The sequence below is a fragment of the Melanerpes formicivorus genome, unplaced genomic scaffold (assembly GCF_026170545.1).
Source record: "Melanerpes formicivorus ecotype bairdi unplaced genomic scaffold, bMelFor1.0.p_v2 SCAF_7, whole genome shotgun sequence".
NCBI lineage: Eukaryota > Metazoa > Chordata > Aves > Piciformes > Picidae > Melanerpes > Melanerpes formicivorus.
In genome coordinates this window covers 15,472,122-15,487,162 of record NW_027142359.1, presented here as the reverse complement: position 1 = coordinate 15,487,162, position 15,041 = coordinate 15,472,122, and the positions used below count along the sequence as shown (strand labels likewise).

The window sequence follows — 15,041 nt, the reverse complement described above, 5'->3', positions numbered from 1 at the left end:
TGTTTTCACATGCAAAGGTGGAAAGGAGCAGTGTAATGTGTTAGCACGTGTAACATGAAAGAAGACAATCCAGCACACAAAGTGTAGGGACACAGGGTAATGGAACAGGCAGAACCGGGAATGTAATTGAGAACAAAAGGAGGCACAAGCATTGTTTTCAAGGGGAGTTACCTGAAAAGGAAAAATGAAAGAGAGGTGCCAGTGTAGGGCCAGCCAGATCTTAATTTCTGTAAATGGTCGCTCAGGTGAGATCTTCTCATATGAAGGATGTATGGTTAAAGAATGAATACAATGAAGTGTGAGAGAAGATGTACTGGGTGGATGGGAAGGAGAACAGACCCATATATGAGATGGCCTTTTTTGCAGCACCTTCACTGTTTGTGTTTAAAAGGTTTGTGAACTGGTCATGGACCAAGAGTCATTCTCATTCATACTTACCCGCTAACCTCTGTTTGTATATGAAAAGCCAGAGGATCTTGAAACCTCAGTCATGTGTTTGGTAACCTATGATTTGTTCAACCTCTGGTTTTTTCGCACTCTGGGAGACGAACACAGTCTGATCACATCTGTGAGCTAAAATAACACTCAGAAGAACGGTATTTTGGTGTTGACTTTGATGAGAACTCCTGCTAAAGACTGCAAAGGCTAAAGGATAGAGCAACACAGTGAAAAAGTTATTACCCACAGTAGAGGATAGCACAGTAGATGTGCTGGAAAATAGGGCTATTGTAGTGGAATTGGTCTTGATTCTGCAGGCCACTTGATGACATTCCTAAGCCATTTCTCAATTAGGCTAAGCAGGAAAAGAACAGAGCTAAATTCTGTTGTTGAAATTTCAGTGGGCACCCAAACTTGTAAACATCAGTTAAGTATTCTGCCTCATATTGTTAAGTGTTTGTAATCTACCCAATTATGCATAAGATAGAAAAAGGAATATAGAACTGATGTACTCGCAGTCACAAAATAATATTAATGTGTCTAGAGTAGCATGAATCTGTATTCAATCAATGGGAAGTATGTGTATTGAAGCTTGTAAGTTAAATGGCAAGTCTCTCATGTAACACCTCAGGATGCATATGATAAATCATTTAGAGAGGAATTCAAGCAAATGGAAATTGCCTTTTGCCTAAAAATAGGAAAATCTCTGCCTAGATAAGCTATTCAGTTAGCAAGGTAATAATAACTATATTGCAGATTGAGAATAGGTTAAAAATATACACGAATCATGTTACATAATACTTACTATATAATACTTATATAATACTTACCTTTTTTCTAGTTATTTGGTGGCATTCATCAAACCAGATTTGTAAAAACAATAGTTAGAGTGAAGCTGCAGAAGCACTGAACCTCATGCAGTACTTCAGGACTACTATAGCTATTGTGATTTTCTGCAGTGTTTGTTGGGTAGTTTGATAAACAATTTGGTGACAGTGTATCTATTATACCAAGAGGGGTTGGCTACTGTCCTAGCCTTACAGATGTGGCTGGCAGCTCTGTTTATTTCACTAGTATTTGAGCCACTTAAAGAAAGAGTCTCTTATGTTGCATAAGGAGTATTATGTAGTCTCATAGTAGAAATAAACAATTGAAATTACATTTTCTCTTTTACATGTGAGTTATCCTGATGATATCAGTTTTCATTACAAAATGGAGATGTATACCTAAATCTATAACTAATATAAAAGTATTAAAATTAATCATAGTAACATTGAAAAGCAAATCATAGTAGGGGAACTTCCTATGTCAATTATTCTTAAAAAAATACCCAGCCAGTTTGTGCTAGTCTGTGGATGCTTGTAGTTTAGATCTAGTTTTGAGTTACTCAGACTCATTTCACATGAGGTTATGTATGAAATTTCAGGTATTCTGAGTATCTGAAACAAGCTAGCTGCACCCATCTTTTAATTCATCAAAACCTAAATGTATTCTACTGGGAACTATGATATACTAGTGTACACAGTACCACCAAGAGTCAGTTTCAGAGATTGTTCCTTACAGTGTGTTAAACTTCTTTTGTTTTAGTTCTGCTGCTTTATCCTCTTTGTGTTGCTTTGCATTTCTTTGCTTTCTTTTGACTTAATAAGGTGCTTAGGTAAACTTAATCACAACATGGCTGGTATCAAACATGAATCCAAGCTTTTATGTTTTGCCCTATACTGGAGGTGCATGAGCAGTTGCTTGGCCTGTGTCAAAGAATACTTACTGCAATCAAAATCTGAAATTCCTTAAAGAGACTAGAAAAAACCAAAACCAATCTTAAATTGTTTTCTTTTTAAATTCAGTCCTTGTTACTATGATTTTTTTGCACCCAGGAAGAAACTCCAGATATCATAGGTCATCCTTCTTTCTGTGTATCAAACCCCATACATCTCCAAACTCATGCCTATATGAAAATGAAAATGCTTATCAAATATCCCCATCCTTCCAAGTGGGGAAAAAAAAAAAAAGATAGGAATAGGAATCCAAGTCTATTAGGTAGAAAAAGATCTATAATCACATGGTCTGTTGTAAGTGTACTATTTCTAAGAATAGGAATAGTATTAAATCATCAAAGTAGCCGAACAAAAAATGTAAGAGGAGTGAGGTGGATGCCAAAAACGAAGATGGATGTCAGTAACAGAATAAGGAAATACAGTAATAAGAAAAAATGCACAAGATCATCTGGTTTTGTTGTTGTTAAAGTGTGCATATTAATACATTCTAGAGCTTTTAACTGTCTTTAAACAGCTGCAGAAGTTTGCTCTCATACTACAGCATTCTGCTAAAAAAATTCCTTGTCAAATTTTTGTGAATGCTTTTTAATCCTGGGAATCGAAACATCAAAGTAGTTAAAAGATTTTAACTGAATTACACTTTCTTGCAGAATGATCAAGAGTCAGCCTCAGGAATATAGTTTTATTCCTCGAACATGGATCTTCCCTGCAGAGTATACACAGTTTCAGAACTATGTGAAAGAACTGAAGAAGAAACGTAGACAGAAGACTTTCATAGTCAAACCAGCTAATGGTGCAATGGGGCATGGGTAAGCTGTGCATTAACTTCAGATGAAATCCAATGCTATTTACAACAGTAACAGAAGCTGTGCATTAGTAAGAAGATTGTGTTCACTTAACAAACAGAAACAACTATAATATAAAGCTAAATCGAAGTGGTGTTTTAACGTTGCTCTGCGTGTTAGCATAATTACAGAATTAATTCTCTATTAATATTATTTTAATTGTGATATGTGGGGATTGGAACAGCAATAGCAGATAAAACAAACAAAGGAGACTGTGCAAGTAAGCTCAAAGCCTTGGAATGCGGTATAAGGACAATTTACTATCCAAGGCAGTCCTGACCTTGCCGATAAGAAAGTAGAAACAATTTAGACTAGTGTAGGAGCAAGAGTGTTATCTTTACCCATATATTATGTCAATGTTAGAATAAGCTACTTGACACCGCTCTGGTCTTTGTAACTTTCATGTGTTACATCACCGGTCTTCGGGCAGGTATATAAGGCCCTCAGATGCTCTAAGTAAATGTCTTCAATTATCACATTGGAGCCCTTGACCAATCCACTGTTTGAAATGGCGCCGGAATAAGGGACTTGAATTTTCTTGGGGACCCCTCCAGGCCAGACCCCTGAAAGGAAGGAAACCGATGGTGGAGCACAGCTGAACTGAGAGGTGTTGAAAGGAAACACAAATACATGCATGTTGCAATCTCCTCCTTGCTGTACAAGAGGTGAGCAGCTGTGAACTATGTGGAATCAATTAATGCAAGAAGAAGAAAAACATTTTGAGCATTTTTAGAGATATTGTTAAAGACCAGAGGAAAAGTATGGCTCGAGAGCAGAAATCTGTCCTGGAAGCCATTCGGAAAATCTTTAAGCAACATGAGAAATCTATCAGTACCTCAGCTTCTCAGCAGATACTCTTTTCAGCTATTAAGCACCACTTCTCTAGCACTGGAAGGACAGTGCATGATCCAGGGATCTGGGATGAGATCAGAGCTAAGTTTTGGGACTATGCTAAGAAGAATAAGATCTGAGAGATTAAACCAATGTCTGATGGCTGCAGCTGCCTTGGAGAAGCAAGTGGGAAAAATTGATTGCCAAAGAGTTTTGTGTGCCTTAAGAAATCCTGCTGTGACCGATGTGCTGACAGCCTGCGTGCATCAACATCCAGAGACTTTGGCAGCAGAGGCTTTTGCAGCTTCTTTCGAACTGCGCGGCAAGCAGCACGGAGCTGGGGAAGGCAAGGGCTCCTGCTCTGGGCGTTTCAAGCCTTAGCGCGGTGGGGCCAGCCCGGCAGAAGAGGTGAGCAGTGGCTGCAAAGCCCCTCCCGTTGCCCAAGCGGCGGCAGGGACTGCGGTAGCTTTCGTACATCAGCAGCAGAGGTGGCTACCAGCCCTTGATTATTTAAAGAAACACTACTCTATTTTTCATCACCAAGAAACTAGTGAAAAAGCAACTTCAGAGTAGAAAGCAGCTTTTCCCCCCACCTTCACCCCCCTCCTTCTCTGTCTGTAATTGCATTCTCCCTTGCTTGCAGTTTTTTGTAGCTTTGCAGAAGCTGTATATAAGATTTAAAGTAACAGTGTTAAGTTCTGTTAAGAAAGATATTTCAGCGTTTTGTAGATGCAAATCTGATATGGATAATTATTTTAGCATTGATTGCTGATTATAAGGAATCTTGGAGATTTTATGTTTGTAACAGCTACATTTGATGGTAAAGATAAGGAATAATGAGTGTTTATAAGCATTTAGTAATTGTAATAAGGTATGTCATGTAATAAGTAATAATAGTAAGTAATTAAAATAAATTTGATAAGCACATGATAATTATATGCTATTATAATTAGTGGTTAATTATAAATATGGTAATTAATAATAATAATATATAAGTGATAATGGTAAGTTTCAGTAGAATAAGTTATTCTATGAGTTCAGAGCCTAAGTTTTTATTCTGGTTCAAACCTCTTTGCATGTTATAGCATCTCAAAAGAGCTCTATGTAATATGTAATATGCAATATAAGCATGGATTATAGTAAGTACATTTTCAATTTAAAATAGGGTGTGCTGTAGGTAATGCAACATCTTTTTCTGTTCCTTTTTTAGGCATTGATTTGATGATTTATTTTAACTTAGTTCTTTAAGTTTTTTAGGGATTTTTGTTACTAAACTTAAGTTAGGAGTTTGATATATGGATTTTTTCTTTTTTTAAATTTTATTTGTATTCACAATAGCATTAAGGTAAGAATTATAAAAAAAAAAAAAAAAGAGAATTTTTGATACATCAGACAGAAGTTTAGCCTAGGAAAAGAAAAAGTCTAGGATAGGGATGCAGATGTTATCACCTACAGGCTTTAGTAATACCAGCCAGTAAAAACCAACCCATGTCATGACCTGGTAATATCAATTTTGCAACTCAGTGCTGCAGTCATCTCAGCAGAAGACAGCACAAGAATCAAAGGATGTGATGAACAGCAGTGCCCATGAAGCTGAAAATAAGCACGCCTAAGACTGACCACAATGACTGCCATGATAAAGTGAGATCAAGAGCATCAATCCAAGATTGATTGCATGAGAATGTCACCAGAAAACATCTGAATTAGGACTGAATATCATGATGGCTTAATTGTCATGTAATCAGGAAACATGTTCGCACAGATTTATATGTTAACTCGCCAGAATGTCATAGTTAAGGAATAATGTCAAAATGGATTATAGCACAAAAGACATTTTCCTGTTATAAAAACAAAAAGGAGGAGTTCAGGTATTATGTCACAAGAAAGAATAGTCAAAGTATGTTATGTTCTCAAATTTTCATTTTATATGTGGTTTTGAGTGTGGTTTAACAAAATGTATGGGGGATAAAAATTTTTGAGGCTTTAGTTGGGAGAAATTTGAAAGAAAAAACATTAGGCCAAAGGTAGGAACAACTACAAGGACTGAGCACCTGCGCTTAGCTGAATTAGAGCCTCAAGAGATCAGTATGTTAGGATCAGTAAAAATGGGTTATTGTGTTATGTTAATGCTACATTGGACAGAACCATGAATATTCAGGATGTCACTCCAGCAGGGAAGCAATACAAAAAGCACAGTGCATGGTGTAATCAGACCGAATCCATACCAATGAAGGGGCCTTCTCATCCTTGCTGCCTGCCTGCAGGTATTTTCCTTATCTGTGAGGATAGAGCCTGGCCAGCATTACCCTCATGGATCAAGGAAGGACTTTGCAGTCTTGGGCGTTTGACCATGTTGACACCAAACACTTCTATGATTTTTAACCATTTTAGGAAAAGGCAGAAGTGTAACATTCATGCCTTTGAAGCAGATTGTGATGACAACATAAATTTTGGGGAAACAGGAAAAATGGTGATGACATCTCTCTTTTCTCCAGGAGTGGCAGTGGCTAAGGCCCTGGGCACACTAAGCAAAATGGGAAGTTGGTTAGCAAAACAGAATAATGCCTCCTCCCTTGCCTTGAAAGAACTCCTGTTAGATGTGGATTCTGTTCAACATGCTACTTTGCAGAATAGCAGTGATAGACTTTTTGTTGTTAGTGCAAGGTCATGGTTGTCAAGAGTTTGAAGGACTGTGTTGTATGAATTTGTCTAATCACTCAGTATCTATCCATGCAAGCATTGAAAGCCTGCAAAAGGGTGTTGAGAAATTGAAACAAGATGGTGGGTTTGGATGGTTCAGTGAATGGTTTGAAAGATTAGCAGGATGGACTCAGAGAATGCTGCAGATTGGGCTGATGTGTTTGATGGGTTTTGTTTGTATCTTGATTTGCATTCCCTGTATGCTACAGTGCATTCAAGGCATGGTAACTCGCACAGTTAATCGAGTCTTCTTTATTAATAGAAAAGGGGGAGACGTGGGGATCGGAACAGCAATAGCAGATGAAACAAACAAAGGAGACTCTGTGCAAATAAGCTCAAAGCCTTGGAATAATGACAATTTACTATCCAAGACAGTCCTGACCTTGCAGATAAGAAAGCAGAAACAATTTAGGCTAGTGAAAGTAATGCATGTTTGTTATTCTAGTATAGGAGCAAGAGTGTTATCTTTACCCATGTATTATGTCAATATTAGAATAAGCTAATTGACACAGCTCTGGTCTTTGTAACTTTCATGTGTTACATCACCGATCTTTGGGCAGGTGTGTAAGGCCCTCAGATGCTCTAAATAAATGTCTTCAATTATCACAGTGGAGTCCATGAGCAATCCACTGTGTCAGTTGATTCATCTAAAAAGAAAAGGTTTTTTTTTTAACCTGTTGTGCTTAGGTTCAGAAGGTGAGATTGTACTGGGCACAAATGACAGGCTTACAGTGTCTGGGAGCTGCTGGTGTGTTGTGTGTAAGGGAGTGTTAGGATCTTCCACGGGTCTGAGACCAGCCCAACCACTCCACTGCCTGCCAAAACTACAGCTAGTCAAAGAAACACAAACATATTTAAGAGTGGCAGCCATGAGGTGCAGGAGAAACAAAGGAGAGGCTGTTTGGGATGTAGCTGGAAGTGCACTCTTGGAAGGAGGGAGCAACCAGCTGCAGGAGGGACACCTATGAAGAGACCTATGTTAGTTGTGACAGGGCTGCACAATAAAAAGAAAATGAGATAAATACTGCAAGTTGATTCTTAACTCTGTTCTTGTTTTTAGATATTCCAGTTTTAGCTTTATTACTTTTAATATAAATTTGGCTTATACAATGCAGTAGGGCTCTTAGTTATTACAAATATATCAGAATTACCGTAAAAGTAAAGCCCCCAAACTTTTCATTTCCTTGTGTTTCAGTTCTTTCTGATGACAAAGGTAAGCTGAAGGCAAATGCAGCATCATAATTCAGAGAAATTCCTGGAAAGTACTTGGGTATATTGGAAGTATTCAGCACCAGAAGACTCAAATGTGTCATAAACAGTAGAGTAAGATTAGGGCCTAAAAGCTAAGGGAATTCAGAGTTAATAATTATACACTGAAAATCTGTGTAGTTAGGGACTAACTGCTTGTTGTCTGTATGTAAACCAGTTTTCATCCTGATGTGGGCAAGCTGGAGTACAGAAATAATGAGCTTAATCTATGCCATACTTAGTTGTACTTTTCGGTGTCCTGCTCTGCAAACATCATAATTAAGTCAAGTGAGCACTGAAAGTTCCTTGCAGCCTGTACCTTGGGCAGCAGTTATGACAAAGACTGAAAGCCTATTTTTAGAGCTGCAGGGGGAATAATGACAGAAGCCGGAGACTGCGTGTTCTGCCAAACAATTTCTAAGTGTAGTGGGAACCCGTTATTACAAATTGGTGAATCAAAGGAAGCAGAAAGTTATTTTGAAATGGCTTATTGCCTTTTTTCATCCAGTGAAGCACCATGTAAGTGAATGGAGCCTTTTCTCTACCCTGCAAATCAGTTCTGTAAGTCTTTTTTTCCAGGTAGACTTCCACCTAACTACTTTGCTGGGTGATCATGAAAATCTGTTTTGAAGAATAATGTCCATATTTTTAAAATGACCTTTGTTTTTACCAGGATCTCTTTAATAAGAAATGGAGAAAAGTTACAAGCTCAGGATCACTTGATTGTTCAGGAATATCTTGACAAACCATTTCTTATGGAAGGCTACAAGTTTGATTTACGTGTCTATATTCTCATAACCTCCTGTGATCCATTAAAAGTATTTTTATATCATGATGGACTCGTAAGAATGGGCACAGAAAAGTATCATCCTCCCAGTGACTCAAATTTGGTAAGTTGGAGTTCATTCCATTTTATGAATGTAGACATTTACCTATGCAGTGTTTGGAGTAGGTAAAATAAAAGAGGTTGTGATGAGATTTAATTTCATATTTGATATTCTACAAGAACTTTTGTATTGTCATTGAAGAGAAAAAATGAAAAGGAAAGATACTTATACTTTTCTATCAAAATCAGAAATGTAGCCACATTACTGCTGATGTATAAGAATTTCATACAATTTTTCATGTATGTATGCTGAAGACTTTAAATATTTCCTAAGAGAAAGCAGATGATGTCTATTTTTGGCATTCAACTCAAAAAAAATGGAAGAAGGTCACTTCAAGAATAGTTACATTGCTTTTATATTTATCTGATTCAGTATTGGGTGGGGGAGCATATTAGGTTTATCTCCTGTTTAACATCCTTGAAGTTTAGAGCTTCTGCTGAGTGCCGTTGTATTGGGAACCTGTGCAGAAAACAGAAAGCACAATAGGAGTTCATGAATGTGACGGAGGGTTGCCTATGAACTTGCAGAGAACCAAGAAGTGGTAAGGGACAACTACCTGAAGGGTGGTTGTAGCCAGGAGGAGGTTGGCCTCTTCTCCCAGGCAACCAGCACCGGAACGAGGGGACACAGTCTCAAGCTGCGCCAGGGGAGGTTCAGACTCGAGGTGAGGAGGAAGTTCTTCACCGAGCGAGTCATTCGGCATTGGAACCGGTTGCCCAGGGAGGTGGTTGAGTCATCGACCCTGGAGGCGTTCAAGGGGAGATTGGACGTGGCACTTGGTGCCATGGTCTAGTCATGGGGTCTGTGTTGATAGGTTGGTCTCGATGATCCTCGAGGTCCTTTCCAACCTAAGTGATACTGTGATACTGTGACATGATGAAGTTTTGTGGCACTTTAATCCTCCTGTTCGATGTATAGCACCTTGCTGTTTGGAGAGGTGTAAACCTTTTCTGGCACCAACCAAAGTGCGAATTTCTAGTAAGAAGTAGATTTGAAACACTGGGAGGCATCAGTAGATTGAGTTTCTTATACCTCACTCTGTACCTCATTGCTACTGTCTCTTTCCTTTTCCATACTATATACTTTTCAAGCTGCTTCCATGCAGCTTGAAAAGCATAGACAACAGATGGAGAGCCTTTTTCCCCATTTGTCACCTAAAATTGTCTACTTTAAGTGCACCTCTAAAGAATGCAAGTATAATTTGGAGTCCAGTAAAAATGGTGTATTTGGAAAAGTTCCAATATTATATTTGGAATAGTTTGTTTGAAATGTAAAAAAAAATGTTTAATTAGCAGCCCTGAAAATACACTCTTGAGTGGATAAACAGAACAGACAGTTGTTTCTGTGTTCACCACTGTTTGTGTTGTAGTTTGCCTATCGTATGAAATAACCTGGCATATCATCAATGACATTGTTCTTTGGATGGCATTGTTCTAGATAAGTTCTCACTGAAGAGTGATTCAGATTTTTAACAAAACACTTTCATTAGTTTGTCATTGGAGAAATAATTGCTTTTGTTTGCAATAATTTGAATTTCATGGAAAGATGACAGAATCACTCAAAACCAATACGTTTCAGAATGATTCTCAAAGCTGTAATTGGAAGCCATGGAAGAAATTAATTGCTTGTAGTGCTAATGCAATATATTGTTAATTAGGCTGCAATTAAATTAATTGTTTTGGTTTTTTCAAATTTTGGTAATTTTTTTATACATAAGTGCAGTGAGATAAATGACAGCAGAAGGCTTGGGTTATTTATTGGCTGTCTTATCAAAACGAAATTAGAACAGAAGGCTTATGGTCAAAGTATCAACTACACTCAAGTAAGGAATCAAACATGACAGAATTGTCACTGTGATGAGGACAGTCATTGTGCTAGTCAGTGGAAAGTGAAGTTAATATCTGTCCTGGGAGATAATGTAAACATATAAATCATGATTTATAAGTTGGCACTGAAAAGATTTGGGTTTTGGTTCTGTTTTTTTTAAACACAAGTGATAATGTGAATATGTTGCTGGTGACATTTTGCTCCATAAAGGAACTATAATACTCATTTATGTTATGTGTATCTTGAAATTTATCTCTCTTTGAATGTATGGCTACCAGCCAGAAAAAAATGAGCAGTTTTGGCAGATATCAACATGGCAGATGAGTTTATATGTAAAAGATATTTTAAAGCATCTCTATAGGGAGAACGTCTCTCATAAATAATTACAGGGAAAACTGAAATGTGGGATTGTCTATGAAACAGATGCTAGTATTTTTTAGCACTTTTAAAGTAGTGCTTCAAAATACCATCTTTATTGCTTGCTTCTTGTGGAATGTAACAATTCTGTAAGTTATGATAATTCTTCTTCACATTTTTAGGCGGTCACTTACATACAGACCTGTAAAAATGGCAGCTATATTATATTATAGTTTCATAGTTTCATAGTTTCATTCAGGGTTGGAAGGGACCACAAGGATCATCTAGTTCCAACCCCCCTGCCATGGGCAGGGACACCCCACACTAGATCAGGCTGGACAGAGCCTCATCCAGCCTGCGCTTAAACACCCCCAGGGACGGGGCCTCGACCACCTCCCTGGACAACCCATTCCAGGGTTTCACCACTCTCATGGTGAAGAACCTCCTCCTCACATCCAGCCTGAATCTCCCCACCTCCAGCTTCATTCCATTCCCCCTAGTCCTATCACTACCTGATATCCTGAGAAGTCCTTCCCCTGCCTTCCTGTAGGCCCCCTTCAGATACTGGAAGGCCACAATTAGGTCACCTCGGAGCCTTCTCTTCTGCAGACTGAACAGCCCCAACTCCTTCAGTCTGTCCTCATAGGAGAGGTGCTCCAGCCCTCTGATCATCCTTGTGGCCCTTCTCTGGACACGTTCCAGCACCTCCACATCCCTCTTGTAATAGGGGCTCCAGAACTGGACACAGTACTCCAGGTGGGGTCTCACCAGGGCTGAGTAGAGGGGGAGGATCACCTCCCTCGACCTGCTAGCCACACTTCTCCTGATGCAGCCCAGGATCTGATTGGCTTTGCGGGCTGCAAGTGCACACTGAGAGCTCATGTTGAGCTTTTTGTCCACCAGCACCCCCAAGTCTCTCTCCTCAGGGCTATCCTCCAGCCAGTAACTAACTATTGCTTAACTAGATATTGAATGGTAGATCAAGTGACTGCAAGTAGTTTAAATGTGAGCATAAGTTTTTTTATAAGGCTGTAACATCCAGTAGATGAACATCCAGTAGATGAAATCGCTAGGAGTCAGAAACACTACATCAGCACATAGTGTACTTGTAAATATCAAATGTTTGTGTATGTCATTATTGTTTTGACATATTTTTGTCCTTTAATTATTTTGAATTGACCATTCTAGAGTTGTATTTGAGAGGGGTTTTTTTTAATGTCATTTCTCATTTTGGTTTTTGTTTTTTTTTAGAGTCAATTGTATATGCATCTGACTAACTACTCTGTCAATAAACATAATGAACACTTTGAACGGGATGAAACAGAAGACAAAGGAAGTAAACGCTCCATAAAATGGTTTACTGAGTTTCTAGAAACAAATAATCTTGATGTTTCCAAATTCTGGAGTGATATTTCAGTAAGATAAAACTAGTATGCTTTACTTTATTTGATGTAGTCTTAGAAAATTAATTGCTTCTGCCATCCTCTTTACTGGAATCCAAATGATTTCTGAGACTTAATTAATCCAAATTCTCAGCAATGCATGCCATAAAGGGCATACTGTCAGTGATTATTACGTTTTTCAAAATAAATTCAGAGTCTGATTATAAATTCAATGTTAACCTTTTTCTGAGGGACAAAAGCCCTTTCAAACAGTTATTCAAATAAGTAACATGATACAAAGGAACCATCCTGTTGAAATTCTCAGAGACTTTTCTAGTGTATAAAGTGAATTTTATATCTGAGGAGTTCCAAAACTGTAATTTGCATATATCAGTGGGCTTGACCATGTTTCACTGAAGTCAGCAGTTGTGTTACGGGTGTCTTTAGGTGAGGAATTGGCCTGTCATTGCTAGAGCTTGGACACCAATTGTACGTAAGATTCTGTTCATTGCAAATAATACTGCAAAATGAAATGGATGAAGACTGAGTGCACTATACTGTAATATTTGAGTTACCACGTATCTAAAAATGTGTATGTACTATGGAGAGTATAGCAGTGTACTCTTCAGCTATGTAAAAACAAGTACTCTGTAGGAATAGTTTATTTATTACACACCATTTATTTGCTAAATATTTTTAGTAGCTACTTTAATGACATTTAAAAGATTAAAGTATGAAATATGTGAGTTCAATACATGCTGTTGTCTTCTCTCCTGATGAGTTTTTCTGAAAAATATCCTTACAGGAGTTGGTGGTGAAGACTCTCATAGTTGCAGAGCCACATGTTCTTCACGCTTATCGCATGTGCAGGCCAGGGCAAGCACCAGGAAGTGACAGTGTCTGTTTTGAAGTCCTGGGATTTGATATTCTGCTGGACAGAAAACTAAAACCATGGCTCCTAGAGGTAAACCTCTTTAAACAACTGTAAATTTTTAAGAGTAAAGTTAACTAAGCCCCAGCTGAACTCCTATCTATGTAAAAACCTTCAAAGAAAACCTGTGCATTGCAGAGATACTGTTGTTGCATACATGGATGGTTCTTTTTCTGTGGCACCCATATGGAAGCACTGCTTTGCAGTGATTTTTGGAGACTCATCGAAAGGTAATTGTTTCCCTGGAGGAGTGTTGCTTTTCTGATGTTTCTCAAAGTTTTAATAAAAATAAGGTGTTAATGCGGCTATTATTGTAGCACCACTGGGTGCTACATAGATTTCCTTCTTGGGTATGGCAACTTTTGTTGAATGCATGGTCTTAATTTTCTGGTTTTTTGGCCCTTCTGTGGCTTTTAAAAACACTCACTTAAACAGAGGAAACTAAATCAGTGTACTGTCAGTATACTAGATCAGTATGCTGTCAAACAGTTGACAGTGGATGGACTGGAAGTAATGCTTCTCCTTTCATACCTTAGTGGCACAGTTAACCCTAAGTGGTGCTTGCATACATTTTCAACCAGGAATATTTGGATTTTTCTATTATGTCTTTTAATGATGCTATTAATATATAGATGAATTTCACCTATCTTTTTTTCAGATTGTCTTCTATCATTATGTTAACTGCTTGGGAGTCTCTACAGCTGGAGAAAAAAAAGCAAGATTATTAAAAATAATTCATGAATATGATTTGGCTACTTGTAAGCAAAATATACACCATTAATTTACTGAATTACAACCTGGTTCTCAGGCTGTTAATACTGTCGACAATTGTTCTGTCATGCTTATTTCTCTCAGGGTTTCAGTATAGTTATAATTACAAAAATAAAATTCTTTCACTGTTGCTATGCAGGCATAGGCATATTTGGAGGCTTTGATGTGCTAGCCAAAAGCAGCACATGACATGATCTTATTCTGTATTACATGGCCATCTGTTTTTTGTTGAGCAAAGCTTACTATCCCTTTGGTTTAGAACTACACTTGCAGATTATCTTCTATAGGTTACCTGTAACTTACATGTAAGTCTGTGTGGTTTACAGACTTAAGCTGGTTTGTGTAATACATTTCATCCAGCCTTGTAACAATGACAGACCTCTTCTATGAGAGATGGTGAGTCTACCTGTGTAGTGAATGTGTTTTGAAGGGCAGCTCTCTTATCTCCTTGGAAGTTTCATTTCACTATGGAGATTTTTAGTGGATTTGGTTAATTGCTGGCAATGGGTATCAGAGGAGAATCAAACTATCCCATAGTATCTCCTAAAGTAGTAAAGGCTTCTCTGGTATTTTGAATTGCTGCAGGACACTTCAGGACTTGGAGGTGTCAACCAGGTTGTTGGTGGGAGGTTTTTTGTGTGGTGTGGTATTTTTTTTTTTTTTAAATTAATATGAAGTCTGATTATTTCTTTTTCTGCTTTTGGTGATACAGGCATCCTTCATCTTACTTTGCCAGACATTGAACTGAACTAGCAGGAATTTCAACCTTTGAAACACTTAGTGATTCATAGTAATCCAGTTTCTGTACTCATCCACTCACTTTTACTGTTTTTGTTTGTGTTTTGTGCAGTGCTGTCAGTAAAAAGAGACAGTATGTACATGTTTGCACAATGTATGTATACTGCATGGAGTATAGAAAAGATTAAATATGCAGTGTACATACGTACATTATAAATACAGAGTATATATGCATACTGCATATATATATGTACAGTATATACATATATATACTGTACATATATACATATATATATGTACAGTATATA

General features: G+C 37.8%; 1 protein-coding gene across 8 annotated transcripts in view; it reads left to right on the top strand.

Moving 5' to 3' along the window:
• The window catches only part of TTLL7 (tubulin tyrosine ligase like 7), a 77,214-nt gene that overhangs the window by 25,665 nt on the left and 36,508 nt on the right, over positions 1-15,041 (top strand). For 6 of the 8 annotated variants that reach the window (XM_068141143.1, XM_068141144.1, XM_068141142.1 and 3 more), the window contains 4 exons: positions 2,867-3,025; positions 8,514-8,730; positions 12,163-12,327; positions 13,099-13,257. In XM_068141143.1, coding sequence (XP_067997244.1) covers positions 2,867-3,025; positions 8,514-8,730; positions 12,163-12,327; positions 13,099-13,257 — 700 coding nt within the window. Of the gene's footprint in view, positions 1-2,866; positions 3,026-3,045; positions 4,301-8,513; positions 8,731-12,162; positions 12,328-13,098; positions 13,258-15,041 lie in introns of those variants that run through there. The other 2 variants (XM_068141148.1, XM_068141147.1) reach the window with 2 other exon arrangements.